Here is a 24496-nt window from a genome sequence, read left to right on the forward strand (position 1 = left end):
GTGCACCTGACAGCAGCACCCAAACTGCTTCTCAGAAGGGAAGTCTGGTGGGAACTTTCAGGGGTGCAGCTCTGAGCGTCCCCACAGCTCTGGGGAGCAGGGCCTCATCTCAGGGGGCAGCACAGGCCCAGGGCTCTGTTTCTTTCCCGTAGCTGGGATAACCCCTGGGGGCAGGAGGTGAGCCTTCTTCCTCCCCTTGAGAGACAGCAGGGGCCAGGGAGAGAAGGTGCATCTCAGGTGTCAGAACTGTGAAGCCACAGCTTCCTTCTCCGTGGCAGCCAGGCTGTGGAGGCAGGGGGAGGCAGGGAGGCTGCCCCAGCGTCGGAGGCCCTGGCGCTGGTGTGGACCCCTAGATAGGCCCCAGGAACTATCTCTTCACAGGGAGGCTGGGCGAGCCTACCAGCGAGGCTGCTGGAGCAAGAAGGCAGCAGCACATGCACTTGGGTAAATCAAGGCAGCACCAGGCCGTGGTGAGATTCATGTTCAGAGGATGGTGGGTTCAAAGCCCACCTCTGCCACTTCCTAGTCATACAGCCTTGGGCAGATGGCTTCACTGGCGGTTTCTTCCTCTGCACACTGGGGGTGATAGTACTGGGCTGCTGTGAGGGTAAACGGGCTGAAACCTGGCCCTCACCAGTGGTCACAGGCCTCAGGCACCAGAGCGATTTTATAATGTGGGGGACGCTTGAGCAGGCCTGTGAGCACCAGTGCGCCCGCACCTCAAGGGCTTACCAATGTGGAGAGCAAAATAACTAAAGACCCGTCTGGGAGAAGGGTCACGTGAGGCAACAGCAGACAGTGGGGGCGGGGAAGATGGTTGGGGAGTAGAGCTGCTCGGTGGAGGGGTGGCTCGGGGGCCTCGGGAATGGGCGCACCTCTGGTCAGGGGCGGCCCGGGCTGCAGGGAGGGCCCTGGCGCATCCATAGGCAGGTCTGCTGCCCCGGTGTCGGAGGCACTGGCGCTGGTGTGGACCCCTAGTTGGCCCCAGGCACTATCTCTTCATAGAAATTAGTGTGGAAAGCCCACGTCTGGAGCCCCTCCAAGGTGGCAGATGAGCAGCCGCCTGACTGCAAAGCCGGCTGACCTCTGTGATTGCGATTCTTCTCGTCCAACACACCGTTCCACTTCACGCCTGTTTCTCTTTCCACTGGTCCTTTTCTCTGCCTACTCTCTGCTTTGTGACTTCATTTGCTCACTTAACCTGCGGATGTCTGGTTTACCTGGATTAGTGTGATTTATGGTCCATGCTGGGCAGTGAGAACAAAGAACAGGACAGCGAACAGGACAAGTCGCTGCTCTGGTGGGCTTGTCGTCCACTCAGGGAGGGAGGATAAAGAGACTTTAAACTTTATAATTTGGACAACTTTAAAAAATACTGCATTCTACTGATAAAATAGTATAAATAATGGTGCATCACTGCATCCCTTAAGAGATTAGTGCATCCCTTAAAATCAAAGCTTTTGGGAAAAAGAAGGCAAGAGATATTGATGGGTGTGAATTTGTCATGCAAATAGGATTAAACCTTGAGGATCAGTCTTGACTTGTCTCTTTTTAAAGCAAGAGGTATTCAAAAATTCAAAACATAGTGGTTAAAAGGCTGGAAAAAATAGGCCAAGTTAAAGAGCCTTTTCTCTAAAGTAGCTATGAAGGTGATAAGCCCTTGTGCCCCTTAAATTTCAGTAATTTGTGCTGGAAATGTGATATTAGTCCACAAGGGCAATAGCAAATTTATTCAAGGTTAAGAGAATTATAACACAGCTAACATAGTAGTAGGTACTTATTCCCAATCCACAGGTAAACACCACTGATGAGAAGGCAAAGAGTGTGGTTGGTGTTAATCAGATAAGAGATTTGAAAAAAAAAATGCAACTCCATTTCCTCACCTTTTAAGAAGGGACAACACCTGCCCTGTCCTCTCATTCCTAATTGGCAGGGTTGTTGAGTGAATCTTTTATGGAACTTCATGAAAACCCTCTCAGTTGTATAATGCTGGGTTATATTGGCAAATAGTAATAATAGTAAATAGTTGATCGATGAACAACAAGTATGATTATACACCTGCTGAATAATAAGTTAAATAAAAGATTATTGAAACTTTAAATAATTATTCCATATTCCAGATGTATTTCTCTAGTGCTGGATGTTGGGTACTGTTTCCAGGGATGATTTTTCTGTACGTCTACTGTCCAGGAATGAAAAGTTAGTATATCTCATCAGCCACCATGAGCCCAGATACTTGCTGGGAAGGAATGACTGCTGGTCTAAGCCGCTCTGGCCTGTGCAGCAGTCTTGCCAATATGCCCAGGAGAGCATGGAGAGGCGCTTCCTCCCGGCGTGAGCAGGCCAGGTTGCAGTTGCCCCAAGCTCTCTGACTTTGCTTAGGTTTGCTGTGGTGTTATATAATGGATACTTGAGCCGTATCCCATGAATGTTTTCTTCTTTCTCTTCCTCCACTGTTTTATTATCACTGTGTTGTCTGTGTCTAATGTTGCCTTATAACTTATTGTTGGTATCAAGTGGAAAAACAGGCAGATATTAAGGTATAAGGAGAAAATGTTATTAATGGAGAAAATGGTATATGACACAGTGAGATTCTGACTCAGTGGTTTGGGACCAGCCAGGAGAGGCTTCACTGCTACAGTCTAACTTTACTTTGTGCCAATGATGGCCTCTTCATCCTATGCTGTTATTAAGGCACAATCCAAATTGTGACCGAGAAGCCAAGACCACATGTAAGCAGAGAATCATGCCTTTGCACATTCATATAGAACTTTCATTTTAATCAGATGTGCTGATTTATCATTGCTCTTTCTGATCCCTATCTTAAAGAAGTTATTTAAAAATAAATTTAGTTAAAAATCTCTATAGTCCCCACACTTTCATGAGTTTTACCACTAAGAGCCCTACCTGGTTCTCATGATGAAGAACAGAGAAAAATTGCCTCTCAAGGGGAGAGGAACATTGGCCATTCTGAAATAAATCCAGAGCCCTCTGTCCTCCGTGAGCAGGGACATGGAGTGGCCATGCCTTGTGGACAGCTAATTTTCCAGAGCCTCATCTGACCAAGGGAAGGCCATGTAGGTGACTGGGGCCTCCTCTGGCTTCCCTGTATCATATAAACTGAGAGAAAAAGGCTAAGAAGCTTCTCAAGGTCACAGCCTACAATTCAGACCAACTGAGAAAACCTCAGATTTAATCGTAAAAATAGAGAATGTCTCCCTCCCAGTCCCTATCATCACATTAACAGGGATCCAACATAATTAGTTCACAACACAGTTGAAGTTACAGATTCTGTGTAGAAAAACTGTCTAGGGAAACAGAAAGACAGCAGCAGAGACAGAAACCAGTACTCCAGAGGAAACTGAACCTAGCCTCTGACACCTACAGATACAGCACGCATTAAACACAGGCTAATCCCTAGCCAGATTAACATAAAGCCTCGCAATGGAGGCCTACCTTTCTGTTACTATTATCTACTGCATCATGTCCAACTTTCACCAAAAAATTACAAGTATGATAAAAGGCAAATAAAAACACAATCTGGAAAGACAGAGCAAGCATAAGAACCAGGCCCAGATAGATAGGGATTTTATAGTTTCTTAACAATTTGGAATTTAAAGTACTTCAATTAATATTCTTAGCCTGTGGATACTTAAGATGAACAACAGCAATGTTATGAAGGGCAGGAGGAAGGAAGAGGGGATGCATGATTATAAAGCACACTATCAATGAAGTAGTGAAGTGTTCTTTAAAAAGTGGACGTAGATTAGTTATAAATGTATATTGTAAACTCTATGGCAACCACCAATATTTTTAATATGTTAAGAAGAGAAAAAATGGAATAAAAAAAATGCTCAGTTAAAACCAAAGAAGGAAAAAAAAAAAGAACAAGTGCAATGAAAAGAAACAGCAACATGGTACATATGAACCCATCTGTATCAATAATCACTTTAAATCTCAATGGCATAAACACACCAATTAAAAGACAGAGACTGTCTTTTCATTGACTATCCAACAAAATAAATCAATATCCATCTGTATACGATCTACGAGAAATTCACTTTAACTATAATGACACGGGTAAATTAAAAGTAAAGAGATGGAGAAAGATAGGCCGTGCTAGCACTAGTGCAAAGAAAACAGGAGTAGCTATAGTAATTTCAGACAAAGCTGACTTCAGAATAGGAAAAATTATCAGCAAGAAGGAGAGAACATTGCATAATTATATAGGGGTCAGTTCTTCAAGAAACTACAATGATTCTTAATGTGTATGCACCCAATAACAGAGCATGAACGATATTAGTAGTTACCAACTTGAGGTATAGATTCAACACAGTCCCAATCAAAATCATGGCATGTTGTTTTGTGGTTATCAACAAACTGATTCTAAAGTTTATATGGAAAGCCAAAAGACCTAAAATGGTCAACACAACAGTAAATGCATATTGTTAAGTGAAAACTGTAGTGACAGTAAAAGAATGAATGGTTGCCAGGGGTTCGGTGGAGGTGTGTGAGGTGAGGGATTGAACAGGTGGACCATCTGGACTGTTAGGATGGGAAAATGATCCTCTGTGATCTGTTATGGCAGATACATGATATTTTGTCTTTGTCAAGACCTGTTCAACTGTAGAACAAAAGAAGTGAACCCTGATATAAACTATGGACTTAAGTTAATAAATGTATCAACATTGATTCATCAGTTGTAACAAATGTACCACACAGTTGCAAAGGTTTAATAATAGGGATAGTGCAATAGAGGGGACATGTGGGAATTCTCTGTATAATATGCTTAATTTTTCTATAAACCTAAAGCTGCTCTAAAAATATGAAATTTATTAAAATTTTTAATCATAATAAAAGTTTATTACTATTCCTTCACATCCTCATCTCAACTGTGCAGAGTTCTGGTTTACATTGGAAGTAATGGTCAAGAAGAGACACATAGTTTCTTGCTTCCTTATTTGCACAGCTTTTAATTCATGCAAAATGTTTTTCAATCTTAATGTAATCTTAATAAATCTAAAGCTAAATCTGTGGGACGTATCCCAAAAATAAATCTAAACTATTTGAAAACTCCATTTTTAAATATGTTTTTAGCCTTAGGAGTTCATGCAAGAAAGTAGACAGCAAATAGAGGAAAATTTCTGTGAGTATTTTTGTGCACACGGATCGGTGTGAAGAGGTACAGCAAAGAAATTCCCTGTGTCCAGTTTTAAATTTTAACAATTAATTCATATTTCCTATTCAGTTGTAACTATCCAATGGTGATATTAGTATGCATGATATTAGAACTGTCCTTGTTTTTACTTTGATATTAACATATCAAATTTTAAATATTTTCACTATAAATCATGGAAATTTTCTATTTATCATAACACAAGGAGTTTTTTTAGTTAGAGCCATATGTTATTTACATTTCTTATCATATTTATTATGAGTTACATTTGGTTGGCATCACTCAGATATCTTCTTTCTTCACTACCGCTTAGACCTGAAGCAGATTTTCATATGCCTCTGTGGACAAAAAAGTCAAATTTGTTTATTTCCAGTCTTGTTTGATCTTTTGATCCTATGCTCTTTTGCTAGTTCATCCAGTCTTGCTATTAAAAATAAAACAAATTCTCACTATTGTGGACATTCTGAGGTAGACTGATTAAGTTTACCTGAAAGTTAATTCTTATTTTCCTGTCTTGTGCCTGAGAATGCAGAGATGTGAGCTATGTATACCCCAAGATATGAACACAAGAAAGCCTTAGTCCTTTTCCCAAATACTTGGTTCTAATGTCACAACTGTTAACTCCCTGAAAATTGCTTGAAATCTGTCCTTTTTGCCTTGATTTCTTTTGATGATAGTTTCCAGTAACTCTTTCAAAAATGGGTGACAAAGTTAAAACATTCTAAATGAAACCATGTTTCTGGCATGTTTCTGCTTGCTTTTTGAGAAATAAAAAAGCTACCAAATAACATTTATTTAGTGCTTTAGTGGTGACCGGAATGTGTCATCATTACCATAGTCTGTCCCTGGGAAGCTGAGGCCGGAATGGTTAACTGGCTGACCAATGTCATACAGATAAGAAACAGTGGGCTTTGAATGCTAGGGAAGGTAACTGAAAGCAAAGCGTGGTTTAAGTCAACTAACAAAGTAAAGTTCCTGGAAGCTCTTTTGATCCAAAATCATGGCTCCTCAAAGGCAGAGGGCTAATAGGCATCTGTCATGACCTCTTTTGCTGCTCTTACGCCCAGGCTACATGGAAGCTGCCCAGCACCAGAGGCAGGGAGTGTTGTGGTTGGCATGTGGGCTCAGTGTCCTTGGAACCCTTCTCTTTAATACCTAAATTCTCCTGCCAATGTCAGCATCCGGCCTTGTCAACATTTCTTTTTCCATTTGTGAAATACTATAGTCAAAGCTCTCAGCTCTCCTTTTCTAGAAGTATTTTATATTTATAACTAAAGTTTAGGAATTTTCTACATCTGAAGAAATACATTTCAACTCAGAATAAATATTACTTTTAAAAAAGTTTAATGACTTAGAAGATAGGTAAACATGTATGTGCTTTTCTCTATTTGGCTTTAGTGCAAAACTTCGATGCTGTGCACAATGAGGTTAAAGGTGACAGATAAAGTGATTTCACCAGTGAAGCAAGGTTATATGAAATGAATGTTTAGTTGTGAAAAAAAAATCTAAGGTAGAATTCAGCTCAAAAACATTATAAATACATTTTAAAGCATCTAGAATCAAATCCTTTTGTGTTGGCTCCATGTTCTATAATAGCATATTTTAAATGTTGTCTTGTGTTGTTATTTCTTGTTTTATTCACATGGCAATTCTCAGGTTGAATGTGTGTGGATCATTAGTTCAGCCTATCATGAGTTGTGCCAGGTTATTCTTATCATAAGGTTATATCACAGCCTATTGGGGAGATACATGAGTGAATTATTTAGGAAATTTACTTTAGTAAAATTAAGCATCATTTCAAGGAATAGAAAACATTGTTCATAAAGGTTTTACTCATTAGAAGGGTGACATCATCCTAAGGAATTTAATTCTAGTGGGTTTATTATTCAATAAATCTGTATAATTCAGGATGGACTTTACTTGCTAATAAGGATCTACTGACTTAATTCACATTTATGTATGTGGATACATTCAGCCTTAGTGACAAAGGTTTATTATATTGAATCCAGATGTCTACCTTAATAATACACATCTTTTATTGGTGTTAGTTTTCACCATCTCATGACAAACAGATTTACTTGATAATAACAACTGATGGGTAAAATTTGTTATCAGGGCAAAGCCACCTATCAGGATTCGAGTGTATAGGTGATGCAAACAGGGAATTGGTGAGGTGGTGTGGGGCAGTTTGGTGGGAGAAAAACATGTTATAGAAAGTTACAGTGAATCTCACAGCTGACCATTGGCTAAAATATTTTAAATGTGGTGAAATCTGAATAAGAGATTTTGTACCAGAGTGTATGGAAATTACCAGAAGGTGAAACAAACTGAGTGGTCTCCAAAACCAAAAAGAATTTCCCTGTGGGCTTTGTCTTCAACAGGTGACCTGAAGTACAAGTTATAGTTCCATCAGAAAAGCTACGATGCTGTTTGCAATTTAGTTGTGGCTTTTAGACCCCCTTGTTGTGACTACCTGTGTCATGAGCTGTTTAGCAGGTTTCTGGGCCACAGTCTGTTTCGTGGTCCAGACAGGACCAGACGCAGGAACATGGAGTGCAGATGGGTCCATTCTCATCTGTATGTCATCGTATAAAATTACAGGAAGTAAAAGAAAGTAAGATTTTTCTTCCAATTGAGGTTGTTGAAAACAGAAAAACTAATAAATATTAATGTAATGGTTCTAGTGAGGTGTCCTGGCTTTTCGCCTTCAAAAGTCCTTCAAGATGAATAAAATGTCAAATACAAAAAGTAGACTATTGTAAATACAGTCCGGAAATGCATTTTCCAGTCTCTCCTTTGGCCCAAAATTGTTTAACCTCCAAGCAATTCATAATAAGCCAAAGGAGAAATTTTGATAAATCTCACTACTCCATGTTCCCTTGTGTCAAATGAGGAAATTCAATTCTGTTCAAAATATTTAATAAACACAAGTCACATGTGGTGCCCTGAGCTAGGCACTGCAAGGGCACAAGCTACAGAATCAGGAAGGCTGTCATGTCCAAAAGGTGGTTCTCAAACAGGGGTGATTTTGCCTCCAGGGAATGCTGGACAATGTCTACAAACGTTTTTGAATGTCACAACTTGGGGGCTGGGAGTGCCCTTCAGATCTAGTGAGTTGAGGCCAGAGATGCTGCAACATACAGGACAAGCCCTCACGATAAAGTATTACCCATTCCCAATTGTTACTAGTGGTTGAGGAACCTTTGGTTAGAGTGTCAACTAAGCCAGAGGTACCCCTTTGACGGTTATTTTATTTCCCATGGACACTTGAGGATCTACATAACGATGCATTCTGTCTAAATTCAGACTGACAGGACAACTTACCATTAAGTAGCTTTAGTTAATTCCCCCTTAAAAATCAAAGCTCTTCTTTTTCTTAATTTTATGGTTTAATAGACTATTGCTCTATGGAGCAGTTCTAGAGTTTAAAAATAAAATACAGTTGCAGAGTTAAGTTATATGCATGCAAATATAACAAAACAAATGAGAACCAATGAAGCACAGCCCACCTCCTTTTGAACAGATTTTATTTCTAATAATAGAAATATGCTAAGATCAAGCTCTTTACATGTGTTCTCTTATTGGACCACCTTTCAGGATTGAATATTTAGTCATTGCAACTGTAGTCAAGAAAATAAACATCCATTTGGCTTTTAGGATGGAGACTTTATCCTTGCACAGTTATATCTACTTGTTAAGAGCAATTCACTGAGGCACCAAGAGATCACAGACATTCATGTGTAATGTTGGAGGAACATGTCTATTTCTTTTCCCTTGCAAATGAGAGGGGTGCTCAAGCTGGAATGCAGTAGAGGTTGTTGTCAGCTGATTTCCAAAAAGGATGAAATCCAACCAGAGTCAGCTGGAAGAACAGGAAGAGCAACTTAGAATAGTCTGAGGGAGACTAGTGTTCTTGAGTGACAGCAATGTTGTTACTGTTCCCTCCGTATGTGAGATTCTGTTCCCACATGGGATGAAGGCCGACTATCAGGTCAATTTCATAAAAAGTACTTCAGGTTGGAAGGTTTAAAGGATGAGAAAAGACAGGTTTCTGTAGCAGGGTGACCTAGGTAGAGTGAGGGATGACTCCGTCAAGGTGCTGTCAGGACTGCTTCCAACTCCTGTACCTTTCTTACTTTGCAAAGTCAAGAAGATTCCAAAGGGTTGAGCCAGGCCAACATCCAATGGGACAGGTTCCTGCCTGACTTGGGATGGGGCTACCTTAGAAGGCGGTGTTCCCTATCACTAGAGGGATTAAAACTCAGGAATATTGCCCTGAGGATCCCAATACTGAGAGGGAAGATGGAATGGGTGGTCCTAAAATGAACCATCTTGGTTCTATTAGGAATTCTGAGTGTGGGAGTGAAGGTTATGGATCCCTCCAAGGCCCGCTGTACTTACTTATTCTTATTCAGGTATCTCAAGCCTATATCGCCAACTGTGACTTCCCAAGTTCTTTCACAATAGATTGGATATCAGCGTCATTAGCACAGCACCCCAGGTATTTTGTATTTGGAGAGGAGTTTAATGGTGGTACTTCAGGTTAGTAATTTTGTTATTAGTTATCACCACAATTCCTTGGCCCTGTCACTGAAAGCTGAATAACTCAGTGTTCTGTAACCTTTTGCTAGAAGAAACAATAGGGAATATTCCCAGGACATAGTCAATTTTTCACTTTTTTTTTTCATAGAAAGAGTTAGCAGAAGATAGTCAATCAGTAAATACAGTCCTAAAGATAGTCAAAACAGATGGGAATATAATTTTGTTCAGAGCTATAAAAAAAAGTTTCTATGTCTCAATACATATAGTTTGTAGAAAGTTCCAAGGTGAGTATTTTTTTCTAAGTGTAGATTAATGGGCTGTCTTACCCTGAATTCAAACTACCAATAGAAGAGGACAAGAAGAATAAATGAAATTAGGAGAATTGATCATTGTTTTTGTCTCTTATACAACTTGAATTTGTGCTTTGGAAGTATAGGGCCTAAGAAAGTTGTGCTATTTGGCAACTTTCCATAGATCTTTTTGGAGCAGTCCACCTTGTTTTCCTAATAAGAGAATGCTGCTCTATTCTATTCCCATGTGCTATTGTAGAATCATTATTCATTTAACAAAATGATCTTTTCAGGTAGAAATTTTAGTTCCATGGTAAAAATGGAGTAGAAGTATTCTGAAGTGTTTCTAGAAAAAATATATTTTATGTATAAATATAATATTTTCCAGAGATTTCTCACATTGGATCAAGCAATAGAGAAAGATATTCCTGTTTATATGTAGCATGGGCTTTAAAATTTATGTATGTTGTGTGTGTTATGAATGAATTTTGCAAACAGAAAACGTAAAGTCAGTTATAATTCTCTTTGTTTCCAGTTATCTGTGCAGTATTCAATGGTGAGGAAGAATTGATAGAAAGCAAATACTTGGGAAAAACTTCATAGGTCTTAATTGTATCATAATTGTTTAATTTACCAACAATTCTTGAGTGCTTCTCATTGCCAGGTACTGAAGTGAAAGATAAATTTTTAACTTAGAGTGCTCACCCTGGAGAGAGTGACAGATGAAGTCACAAGTCAGTGTGATAAGTGACAGGATACAGGTGAGCTCAGGGCTTGCTGGGAGGGTGGAGGACCAGCACCCGATGTGGCCTAGGGGACAAAGGAGGCTCGCTGGGCTGGGCAGCTGCTGTGGAGTCAGCTCAGAGGGCCAGAGGGCAGCACCAGGGGTCAGCCAGAGAGGGCAGGACATGCAAAGCACGTTTGTGCAGCGACAGTTTCTTCCTCAGGGTTGTCCACTTCCCTGAGAAAATAAGACCATCATCAATTTGATTTTTGTCAGCTGAAATCTTGGTCAGCAGTTGGAAAAACTTTTCATAGGTGATCTTCTTTTCCCATCCTTTGTATACAGTCAGGAGCAGAAAGGCAAGAGGCGGGCCCGTCTGGCTGCACGGCTTTGCTCCGGCCACGCTGAGCCGCACCTTCAAAGCCTGTGGCCCCGCGTAGTTCACACAAGCAGGAAAAGCTTGCTGCCATAGTCAGTATTCTCCTGGGGAGGTTTTGGTTACATGTTCATCAAGGTCTCATTTCTTTGTATCAACAAACCCTGTTCTTTGAGCCACACTGTGGGTTCCTACTTCTTTCCTTTTTGCTGGTCAAATTATATGGAATAAAAGCGTCACGATGAGAACGTACTGTTTTGTACGTACCTCCAAATAGCACCTTCCCCGTAGCTGTAACAAAGGAGCTGGGCAGATAGAGGAAGGGTGATCTCAGCGCTCTCTTGAGTTCAATCTTAGAATGACGGTCCTCGTGCTTTACCTGTAAACGCTGAATTGGTGACGCTACTAAACTTCAATGGTGATCACACTGGATTTCTATGGCCACATTTGTGTTTCAGTTCAAATAACTAGAAGAGAACAAGGGACATAAATTACTCATTTTATGTTGGAATTGTTCTTCATAGTCCACAAAGGCAAAAATAATGTACACTTTGAGTATGCACGAATCATTAATGGAAAGAGCCACTTGTGTTTTCTGTTGGCATTTTATTTTATGTACATGCTGTTCTTCTCTGAGTCTTTCTCCTAAAAGTCAACTACTTGCATGATTATCTCTGTATACTATAAACTAAGCTGCCATGAACACTTAGAAAAAAGTGGACTTTATGCAAATGAAGGATAATAAGAGAAAATAAGCTCTTTTCTAAAGCCCTAGGCTCAAGCAAGAGAAAATATAAGTAACATGGTAAAGAAAAAAAGAGTTTAAGACCTGGAACCTGATAGACTGGGTCCATTTCTGGTTCTATCACTTCTTCCCCAGGCAAGCTCAGTTTCCTTTTCTGTAAAATGTGAATGATAATATCTGCCTTTATTCACACCTCCCCATCCACCTGCCTGATTAGAGTGAGCTCTCCTTAGCATCTAAGTATACGTAAGAGCCTTGAAACCTAATATGATGTACAAAACTAAGTTGCTATGTCAACTACTTCCCAATGTGCAAAATATGATTCTTAAAATGAGACACCATGGCTATATGAAGTTATATTTGATAAAAAGTACTTAGCACAGCATAATGGACATTCACCAGATAGGAATCTGCTTACCTTTTTTCTCTCAGCTTTTCTTTCAAGCCTGGATCTCCCATTTGCCCCCATGCCTGCTAGGCTTCCCTGCTGTCCTGTGTGCTTTGGGATTCATCATGCTCAGCTACTCTTCTGCTAGCCCAGGTTCAGAGAGGCAGGCGCCATCAGCCAACTTCAGTCACCCCTTCACACTTGGGGCCTTTGGTTGTATGCATATTTAAATAAAAGTTGTAAATTCCTGTGTGATAAGAACATGTATGGGTGGATATTGGCTTTATATCCTATAATAATTGAATTAATTCAGAGCCATGAAATTTACTGAAGTACAAACGTTGACTAGTTCTAAGACTAGCAGGATATATCATATTTGTTTTATAGCAACTTTAACTTAGGACTATGCTTTTTTTATTTACGTCTTTTCCCACAAAATACTATCAAGCAATTATTTTCAATTTTTATAATAATACCTGAAATGTATTAGGTGCTCACCATTGTCAATGCTTTACAGAAATGAAATCTGTTAGTTCTCACACACTGTGAGGTCTGTGTTGTTATTTCCCCATTTTAGAGATGGGGAAGCTAAACCACAGAAAGGATGTCAGGAGGCAGGATATCCTTATGATCATACATGCAGGTCCCCTTCTAGAATGACTGGGTCCATCTGGTTCCCCTATCATTATGTGTGCCTTCTTACACAATTATCTTCCCTCTACATGCTTCAGTTTTCCCATCTATAACATGGGGTATTATAAAACACCCCTCATCATGTTAAGAGAAGTAGGCACCTTATTTCCCTGAGTGGTGTTTTAGGTCATCTTCAACACACATTCAGAAATCTGCCCACCTATTGTTCATTTTTTCTTCCCATCATCAGCAGCATTTTCTCCCAGACAATACAAAGCATTATTTGATGACATATTGCCTTACATTGTGGTGCTCAGTAAACACCTTGGAAGCCAAAGACAAGCCCCATCTCATCAATTTTTGGAGCCTAAGATACTTTAGTCTCCCTATGAGAAAGTGACTTCAAGTGAAGCCCTGTTCTCAGATTTATTTCCTTTTGATTAAAACTATACCAAGGATTTTTCAGCACCTGGAAGTGTTAAGCCTCCAAGTAGCAAGCTTGCATCAGACACATTACTTTTTATGATACCTTTACTCGGTTGAATTGTTCATTTCCTTTTCCACATTGTTAAATGCACTTTATGGCTAAAGATATAAACTTACTTTATTGCTGGAAATACTGAAATTGCCCTGGCTTGAAGCCAGGAACAACTTGATCAAAACTCTAAGTAAGAACAATAAAATCTTACAAGCTATGTTAGTCTTTGAGAAAATGAGCATAGATAGATATTGACTGCTTTTTTTTTTTAATGTTTTCTCCTTTGAAGAGTCCACATAACTCAGTCTTCTCTCTGCCCTCTTGACAGGCACGAGCATCTTCACAGTCTACGAGGCCGCCTCCCAGGAGGGCTGGGTGTTCCTCATGTACAGAGCGATCGACAGCTTCCCCCGCTGGCGCTCCTACTTCTATTTCATCACACTCATATTCTTTCTTGCCTGGCTTGTCAAGGTACTTAAAAATTTGTCCTAATAAAACCTGTGTTTTCTAACCATTCTTGCAGATCTTTTATGTGTTTTCTGTCCCCCCCTTGCTTCCTCCTTCCCAGTCTTTGATAAACGAGGTTTGTAATTTTCTTTCAGAATGTGTTTATCGCTGTCATCATTGAAACATTTGCAGAAATCAGAGTACAGTTTCAACAAATGTGGGGATCGAGAAGCAGTACTACTTCAACAGCCACCACACAGGTACAGTATCAGGAGATGACCCTGTAGCCCACCTGAACACTGACAGACCCATCCTCACACTCAGGGGGACTTGACAGAACTTGAGGAAGCCCCGTTATCATGGCCTTCTACTGTCAGGTTCAGGGAGGGAGCTATTCACAAATATGGGGTGCAAAGGCCCAGACCCAGATCAAACCAAACTGGTGATGGGGTGTGGGCATCTATATTTTACAAGCTCCATGAATCGGTTTGCTACAAAACCAGGTTCGTCACCACGTTTATAATGTGCCTTTGATTTGATTCTGCCTTCACAAGTCCTCAAGGAGCTTGCAGACCAAATGCAGAAACTGCGGAATTTCCCATATGCGTAAACATTTATTCATGCAATTGAAAACCAATATAGTGGCCCTTATGTATAGGATTAGAAATTTTGGCATGGAAAATATATTTCATCAGAATGAACCTATCACTAAAGTAAACTATGAAGAGGACTCCTCAACCCCAGACGCATGCCTGTGATCTCTGAGGACTCACTACATATTCAGAAATTGGAAGCACCCTAGGATTTGACTAAAAGAAGCAGGACAGTTATTACGTAAGAGGACAATTCAGATCCAATGTCTTTGTTTTTATTTTTGTTTTTATTGCATGTGTGTTTTATTTATTTTGGTGTTTAGAAAGGGGAAGGGTAGGTTTATATTTCTTCTTCTGGTATGAATCTTTATAAAAGAGAGAGAAAACAAAAACTCCAGAATCAAGAAGGAAATTACATTAATGCCTTATAGCTATTATTTTAGTATTAAACTTTAAGAGAAATTTAATGTGAGTTTGTAAATACTCATACAGGTCTATTGGGACAAAGGATTTGTGAAAGATACAAGGTACAAACTTTACTTTGACAATCTTCACATTGAACTCATAAGTATATTCTTAACTGCTATTAAACATTCTAATATTTGGGAAAGCCTTTATAATATTGTGAAAGCTTGAACTGTCTCACCAACTCATTATAGATGAAATAGTATTAACATTATTCAATTTTGACACACACTATTTAAACTTCAATGAACGATTTTTTTAAAAATGACATATAGGGTATGCCACAGATGGCATGTAGGAAAACCTTAAAAGAGTCAACCACATCTAGTTCCTATTTCTCCTTTCACCTCTTTTAGTGAACTATGAGTAATAATAAAGTTACAAGTCCATTCTGACATGTCTTTTAAGTAGGGTGACAAGCTCAATGTCTAAGTTCTCAATATGGGCATTAAGAACTAAATGGAACATAGACCTGTGAACTCAGCACAGAATTTACATTTGGTGTTCTTGAGAGGGGATCTAACATGCCTTGGAACCCTATTATGCTTGTTGGTACCGAGTACCTCTTATCTGTAAAGCCACAGCTGGGAAAGGAGTGTTTGGAAGCACCAGGAATCAGCCAGCAGTTCTGATGGGAAGTGAAATGTGCAGGGGCTTTGAACAAAGTTGTACAAAATTGTTTTGATGCCAAATTGTACTTAATCAAGAAAATTAAGTCGGTAATTCAGAGGTAGTGCATCTAGGTATTCTGCAGCGGTAATCACACAGAATTGTGAAAAACCTTCATTAAGAAAAATGCTACGGCTGAGGACCCGGTTGCTAAGCAACCGGAGCTCCTGCAACAGCATCTCGGTAAAACAGCGCTTGGGCTGCCTGGCAACAGGCCTCAGGCCCCGCCCAGCCTCCCACCAGCCAGTCGCGAGTGGCCCAGCTGCTTCTGTGTGCGAGGAAGGGAGAGACGTGCTTTGCCGTGATTCGGTTCCATTTGTAAAATCTGACAGAACTCTGCACACAAGGACCTCTCATTCAGTGGTTTAAAACCGAATCATAAGTTTCTAATTCTAATAAAACAGGTAGGCATTAAGGAAATAAAATGAAGATGGTTATTGTATTATAAGCACACAGCTTTTCAGAAATGGAGTCATTTTTTTGCCCTTCTCCAGCAATGTGGAATATTTGCAGTTGTTTTGTGTAAATAGTCCTCAGAGAAGGGTTGAGAGGGTCCCAGGCTTGGTGGACTTGATGTCTTGCAGCCCATGGACTTTCCAGAAGGGCTTTGTGTGTAGAAAAAAAAAATTATACACATTAACAGGATCAGCAAGGGGCTTTCCGACAGCTTAGGCAAGTTCAGTAGGAATTGGCTCTGATGCGGGCCATTCAGAGGCAAAAAGTAAATCAGAGATGAGAACCATTTTGTTTCTCAATAACAAAGCAACCTGCCTCCAAGTCACAACACAGAAACAAATTACATAAAAATTAATGCCCAAGGACCTAGAAAGATCATAACACAACATGTACCAGGAAAACAAAAGGAAATGGCATGGAATATTTCAGATTAGTAATCACTCGTTTGCCTGGACTCTGATGGGGATGGTGACTTCTGTACCTGCCTGATCACTGGACACAGGTCGCTGCTGCCACATGCTCAGCTGTGTGTTCATACATCCAGGATATGCTGGCCCCTGTGTGAGTCCACAGTAGGACCACCATGCCACAGATTTTAGGGGTGCTGCCCCAGAACTGGATGCTGGGCTGTGTGATGGGCTAGAAAATGTCCTGGGCGTAGCATCTCTCCAGTTTTTGTTGTCGTTCCTCAGATGCTGCCCCTCAAGAAGCTGGCGCCAGGCATGTGATCTTCAGATCTAGACTGCTTCTCTCACTTTGCCTAGAGAACTGAAGTGGCTCATCAACTTCAGGGCCACACGAGGCTGCATGTTTGCTCTGTGCGTAGTGGTCAGGGAGGAAAGGCACGCTCTGGCAATCCGTGCACACCTAACTTTTATATCATCATAGTCTTGATAGGATCATAAGTCAATATGATGGAGATCAATAGTTTTGGGGCCTGCTGTTATTTCTGATTGCACACTCTTCAAGCCCTTGTTTTCTGAATTAATATCCCCTAAGATAGAAGACTGATAAAAACAGAGTTGGTGTAGGATAAAAGAAATTTCTCCTTTGTACTTCCATGAACATGCTTAGAACATGGGTTCCCACAGTTATCTAAGCAATTCTGCATAAATGTGCAATGCCGGGCTAAGAAGCAGAAATGTGTAGATGAATAGACACATGATGGAAAATAGAATGTATCCTCAAGAAGATTATACATGCTCAAAGACAGCACTTTAGTAAAAATGTGTTTGCTGTGTTCCAAGCCCACTGATTTCCACATGAATATATGTCATTAAAATAAGTGAGAAAGCAATTTAATGAAAGCAGTTTCTGGAAAGGACTGCTATTCTAGCATGGTACAATGGTGAGCTTTTTCTAACAAGAAACCATATTCCATAGTAAAGGAATAATAGGGAGCCATAAATGAGAATCGAATTTGTGAGTCTGAGTCATTGAATATATCACTTAATAATGAAGTAACTATTTTGTGTAATAATGACTATTGTCTATTTTTAAAATGCAATTGATTTTGAAAGAATCCAAAGAGCCTAAGAATTTCAAGATAAATTTAAGGGTGTGTGTGTGTGTGTGTGTGTGTGTGTGTGTGTGTGTGTGTGTTGAGTTTAGAATTTTAATTGAGCTGCTAATGATTACCTCTGTTAGCAGGATTCTTTCTCTACCATCCCACGTTAGATAATCTGTTATCGTTACTGTTACTGTAGTAGAACAACCTCAAAAGCAATCTTAGCTACTGTGTAAATCAAGTAACCCTTTATAAAATCTCAGCAGTTGCAAAAGGACAAGTCTGAGATAATTCTCAAGACTAAAATGTCCAGGAGTTTCTAAAAGATTGTATTAAAAGAGGAGTGCTCATAGAAATTCATTCATGTTGCTATAGGTGATCATCCTCTAATTTGTAATTTCTTGTTCCAATAGCTGACATACATTGAGAGTTCTCTAAGCACTGTGATAATGACTTTGCAAGCAGTCTTATTTAACCTTCACAATAATTTTGTGAGGTTGGTCCTATAACTGTCTCTGCTTTGCAGATGAAAAGACGACAGATTAGAAAGTTATTTTGCCCAATGTTACCTAACTGATGGGTGGTAGAACTGGGACTCAAAACCACACCATCCAACTGCAAGAGCCTTCAGTTTTGCTCACTGAGATCCTCCTCCTTTTAATTTAATCACTGCAGGCCTGGCTGTCAACATACTACCTTTGTTCTGGCCCCATGTTCACTTTTCTTAAAAAAGATAGTATTCTTGATGGCTATAAGGTCAAGAAAAGGGAACTTTTATATACTGTTACTAAAAGTGTAAATTGAAACATCTTTTCTGGAAAACATCTTGGCAATACATAACAAAAGCCTTAAAAATATACAAACTATTTGAGTGAGAGATTCCACTTCTAGAAATTTAGCCTAAGAAAAATTATTGGACCATACCCAATGGTGTATACACTCTAGAATATTTATGGAGGCATTTTGGTCACAAAAAGTAAAGTATCTGAACTCTAGAAATAAGTTATTGATTATAAATTATGATATTGGGATCAGGGCAAATCATTAAATCATGATTAACTTTATTGGCATGAATATATGCAGACAACATGTTGATGAGAAAAAGGGGTCTCATGTTTGTGTATGGGTGTGCATAAAATGCCTAGAAGTTTAACTCTAAAATGTTAGTAGTAGTTGTGCCTGGAAGATGGGCTTAAGATATTTTTCCAGTTCATCTGCATTTTCTTAATATCCGATAGTAAAACTGTGTGAATTATATAACGATAGGGGAAGTTACATCTTTAAAATGAAAGAAATCATTGGACATTCAAACTGAAGCCATTTATACTATTTGAGTTAAATTCAGCTACAAAGGACAAAAAGCCCCAAAAAAGTGGCTTATGTAAAATAGAGTCCCTTTTTCTCTCATGTAAATTTATAGGAGGTTATTTGGGGTCAGTATAGTAGTCTGTGTTGTCACAGATCCAGACTCCTTGCAGCTTTTTGCTCCACCTTGATAGCCCCCTTTCCCAAAATTGCTTCATGGACTAATATGGCTGCTATAGCTCTAACCCTTACATCCATATTCCAGAGAGCAGGAAGGAAAAATACAGAAAAAATTTCTACTCACATCTTATAAGCCAGTATGTAAATACATGGTCAAGATGAGCTTCAAAATAGGGAAATAATTCATTTTTTGTTTGGAGGTAGGGTGGTTTAGTGGTCCCTTTAAGATTATGTTACTTTGGAAGACAGGGAGAAAAGATATGGAAGAGAGGCAAACAGTCTCCTAAGCACTCTGAGTTCCTGAGGAATCCTGGCTTCAGACATCCCACCATCTACCTCACATAGCTACTGTTACCTTTTCCAATAGAATGGTTTTAAGTTTCAGGGACTACAGAGAAATTGAACGTGTTTTCATTTCCTTCACTTAATTTCACACAAAGAAGTGACCTTGAGAGAACACTTTTACTAACAACTAAATTGATTCATTTGATTTTGGCCAACTGGAAAAAAATAATTTAACAAGAAAATTAGTCTGTTACTGGTCAAAGCGAATTTGTGCCCCAGGGACCCTTTGTGCCATGATAAGAGCATATGGGATACCGGTACAGGAGGATTTTAGCTGGTGACTGGCAGGAGTGCTTTTGTCTTCCGTCCTTAAAAGGAGACTTCCAGAATTTTGACAGGAACTTTAAAAGGCATTTTAACAAGTTGCCTTTCCACCAATGTATGTGTTCTGAGAATGAACCCCTTAGTCATGAGGGATGGGCTTCATTCCACCACTAAGAATGCCTTTTAAAATTAATTCTAAAAAGGGAATCAGAATCCTGTAAATGGACACCTGAGGAAAACAATTTGTAATTGGCATGTTTAATCAAAGAATCCTCATGTAAATGTGCACTTCCATTTTGTCCTTTTAAAAATGCTCGTATGGTCAGTGAATTTGGGCACCTGTCTCTCACATATTTTATAGAGGGCAAGTTTTCTTTCTATAATTGATCTACTACTACTTTGGGGAGTTTGAAATGATGGTTATAAGTCCTAGGTAATGGGATTTTTGCATCATCTCATATCTCCCATCAATTACCCTTATGGACAGAGGGTCATATTAACATGAGATGTAAGTAAGGAAAGGAAATGTTACTTAGGTGTATGAACCAGCCACCTTGGGCAGGAAAAAAACAGTAAGTGCTTGTAGTTAGTATTGTTTCTCAGGAAAATAAAAATCCTTAATTCTATCCTATTTCACTAAAACCCCTCTACACACACACACACATACACAAACTCCTAGGGAATTAGAAAGAAAATATATTAGTGGGAAAATATTTATAAGTGGGGGATGTCTTCCAGCTGGGTGTGATACTGACAGATAACTAATTTTTGAGGTAGTGGAATATGCAGTCAGATAATAACAACCTAGATATCTAATTCGATGAATATCAGATTTTAGTATCCTATACCGTCCTGAAATTCATCATTTACATATTTTAAGCCAAAAGAAATGACTTTTTCCCTTCATAAATAATATACACAGAAGTTCTGCTGAGATTACTGTGGCCTAGTTAAAATGATGTCACAAAGCCTTGTAAGTGATGTGTCCGTCCCCTACAGTTAGAATAACACCACCCCCTCTCCCTGTGTGACACACACATGTTACATTACCCCTGGAACATTTTCCTATTGTGAAGAATGTCCACTCAATAAAGATAAAAGTTCACCATTTCAAGTAAAAGCATACCAGACACAATGCTTTGGAATTCTAATTTTCATCTTCCAGATCTAATATGTAATAATCAATAACCAACTTAAGGGGGTGAAATACTTTAAATTCTTGTGGGAAAGACTCTTGGGCCGTTATGTGCAAAGCATACGTAAGGCAGCAAAAACTGGATGCCTAGCAAAGATTCAGCAAATGCAAACCATTACCGTTATTCTTGTTATTTTTATTAGTCACCTAAGTTTTCGGTGTTAAAATGAACATAGATTGGAATGATTCATGTTCTACACGTAAGTTCATAAGAAGACACAGTTTTGATAACATAAGAAATGTAGAAAGCTGGAGACATGAGCTGGAGTGCTCCGCGTTCCGTATGAAGTGTCGCTGACTCGTCTCCCTCTTTGTCTTGAAGATGTTTCACGAAGACGCCGCTGGCGGGTGGCAGCTGGTAGCTGTGGATGTCAACAAGCCCCAGGGACGCGCTCCAGCCTGCCTCCAGGTGCGGAACAATGCCGTCTTTAAAACTCAGCCAGCGAACGCTCAACTTTTATTTTCTGCCAGTAAATCAACAGCTCTGCAAGCTCTAGATCTGCCCAAATGTAAGGTCCTGGGGTCAGGGACAGCACTTTACTCCATCCTGTATTCCAGGACCTACCTTTTTTTTTTTTCTGGTACATAGTACGGCTGTGGTCAGTCTCTGGTGAATGAATGCACACAGGTAATTGCATGCCAGCCGTATTGAATCAGTGAGGAGTTCTCTTATAGTAAATTTTATAAAAATATTCTTCTATAAAGTCCTGAATTACTTGGGTGAGGCTCACACGATCACAATTGAACACCTCACGAGCACCTTGGAAGGACTGTCTTGCGTAGGCTGTCTGTCATTCTGCATCTATAAGCTGTCTGAGCAGCATGACGTATTATAACGTGGCGCTTCCTCACCAAGGTGCCTGTGCAGCAAACACAAGGCAGTGGGGCTGCAGGCAGGTCCCCGAGTCCGGGAAGTGACCAGGGTATGGGCCAGCTGGTCTCTGGCCTGGGCACATCCTGGATTGACCATCTGCTCTGAGTCCCTCATAAAGCCATGCACTTCCTTTCTTTGGTGGATTGCACTGGCCTCTTCTCTCCCTGTCCCCAAAAGTCAGTCATTCTCACTCAAAACCACATCACCTTCCCCAAGAGTGGTGCACCTACCATTTCCACTATTTCCATCTCCCTCTTTCCAGGTGAAAAAATCAAGCCACCCCATCATGGGAACAGAAAACTGGTTCTTCCTTCTTGAGAACTTTAGTTTTTCACTCTCTTTTGTTTTCAGTTACAGTTTCCCAAGGGGCTGCTTTTTACAGCTTTTCATACCCCTCTTCATAATTTGGGGAAGGGCTTTTTGCCTGCATCTCCCCCTCTCTTTCTTTGGATTTTTCTCCGGTGGCACTCATTGTGCATCATGGATTGGTGCATCAGAAGCAAAATATTGTACCTGGAACCATTACTGTGGGCTGCATTTACATGGCCATTTAGTCATGCAGCTGTTTCTGTTAGTTAATGGGCTGGGGGGGAAGAGTTTACAATCAGTATGGATGATATTTCATATTATTTTGTGGTTCTCTTTCCGTCATATATTTGGTGCTGACAATGGTGCTAATAAATTCAACTGCTACAACTACGTCCACCACTACCACTGCTGCTAATAGGAATAACAATATCAGCATCCTACCTAAAAAGCACTTGATTTTACATTATTAAGTAATTCATCAACTGATGTGTGCTGACACTGCAATGGTCCTGAACAAGACAGACGCAGCCCCCACCCCCACGGAGCTTCCAGGTGCTTCCCAGTGGGAGGAGGAAAACCAAACCTGAACAGGCCATCTTCTCTCCCTGCCCGCCAAAGTCAGTCATTGACAATGCCCCCAGGAGTAATAGGGATTGTGAAGAAGATATGTAGATGCCGTGGGAGTATGCGCTTTGGAGGCCTCCCTCCTCGTCTGAGAGCCAGGGAAGGTCCTCAGGAGTAGTGGGATTTGCACCGAGACCAATAGAAGGGGGGAGGAAGAAAGTCAGGGTGTGGGTCTGGACAGCCAGTGCCATGCGTGCAGGACAGGCATGCCCTGCCAGCCTGCAGCGACCGGGAAGTGGGCTCCAGGGGATCTGGGGGGTCTCCTCAGCCTACACCTCACCAAACAGAGGACTGGTGCCTGCATCCTCTGGTTCCTACTCCCATCTTTATCTAGCTGAGAAATATACCAGGAAAACATAAGTTTGTAATAGAAACAAGTCATCAGGTCTAAGTAAGTAAGAGTGATCGATGTGGCTTAATCTTCCTACAACTGTTAAACTCAGTACATGATGTAACTAACAACGCTTCTGTGATTCTGGGTGTTTGGATGAATGTTATTTTTTCTCTCCCTTTCTTTATATATGTATATAGCTAGCTAAAAATGCATATGCATTGTGTGTATATTTATATGTTCCTGTAATGTAAAAAACATACACAGGTATGTGTACATGTATATATGCACCCACAGCTACATGTATACATATACATATACATACAGTATATTACAGGCTGCAGTTATTAGATCTGAGCAACAGAAACAATTCTTTTCATTGTTCCCTGATATTCATCCAAGGACACACACGTATCTGAGCCTATTTCAAATGTTTCAATCATTGTGGAATTTCTGCTTCCTTTTTCCTGTATATTGATCATGAAGCTAGCAAATGGATTAGAGCACTTGAAATCTTCCTATTCTTCTACAAAATAATAGGCTTTACAGAGCCATTTGTAGAGGAAAAAAAGAGGTACCCCTGGTCTGCAATTTGAAACTCTGCAAATTACATTCTGGGTTCTGAAATGTAAATTATAAGTATAATCACAGCTGTAATTATAACCGTAATGGGAATCATATGCAGGCATGGAGGGAAAGGATTCAATTTGGCGCCCTTAGGGTGGTCTCTTCTGTTTTTATAGTAAATGAAAATACATATGCTCTTAAACTTAATTGCAAAACCCCAAGTTCAGATGCAGGAAGATGAGCAGAACTGTACTGCCAACCGGGCAGGCTATGTGTGGTCATGCCATTCGTTGAAATTTTTAGTTGACTGACTTAATCTTAATTAATTTTGCTAAGACACTTTTCATGTTTACACAGTTATTAAATGAAATTCTTACCATGTTTAAAAAGGAATTTAGCCATAGTAAATCGATGCAGTTCCTATAAATTCAATCCTAAGTTAAGGGCAGACAAATGTCCTGTAGCCCCTGAGACGATGCCTCCCACCCTTGTTCTTGCCTGGACTGTCTTTCTGCTTTTCTCCACTCTTCTGGAGGGTGTTGATGGGCATCGTCTGGGACCCCACCCCTTCCTGCCTTTGGTCCTCACTGTGGGCTGGAAGTGTCAGAAAGCCCAAGAAGATGGATAAGGCAAGTCCCAGGCCTGGTTTCCTTCACCTTTTGTGCTACCACTGCCTCTCAGCACATCCTGTCTCCTAACGGGATTGCCTTATCTCGCACTCTGCTTCCCCAGCTCCCGACATCCTTACTTCGTTCTACGGCAGCATCTTTCCTGAGGGAGAGGAAATCACCCCATGGCAGCCTCTCAGAGAACAGGCGCTGGAGACAGACATTTTTCAGCAATGCTGTACGGTCCAGCTCTGGGCATATCGCTGTAAAATGGGGATGATGCCTCCTTCTCTGCTGTGGGACTTGAGTATTTATGTCCCAGGCAGGAATTATTTGGTTGCTAGGAACAGACCTCCTGCTCAGGGGAGCATTTGTTGTGAGCATTATCAGGCTTGCCGGGAGGCT

General features: G+C 40.3%; 1 protein-coding gene across 6 annotated transcripts in view; it reads left to right on the top strand.

Moving 5' to 3' along the window:
* The window catches only part of NALCN (sodium leak channel, non-selective), a 281692-nt gene that overhangs the window by 87929 nt on the left and 169267 nt on the right, over positions 1-24496 (top strand). For all 6 annotated transcript variants that reach the window (XM_073212395.1, XM_073212394.1, XM_073212391.1 and 3 more), the window contains 3 exons: positions 13681-13823; positions 13955-14059; positions 21101-21187. In XM_073212395.1, the coding sequence (XP_073068496.1) occupies positions 13681-13823; positions 13955-14059; positions 21101-21187 (335 nt within the window). The remainder of the gene's footprint in view (positions 1-13680; positions 13824-13954; positions 14060-21100; positions 21188-24496) is intronic.

This window comes from Manis javanica, chromosome 9 (genome assembly GCF_040802235.1).
Source record: "Manis javanica isolate MJ-LG chromosome 9, MJ_LKY, whole genome shotgun sequence".
NCBI classification, from domain to species: Eukaryota; Metazoa; Chordata; class Mammalia; order Pholidota; family Manidae; genus Manis; species Manis javanica.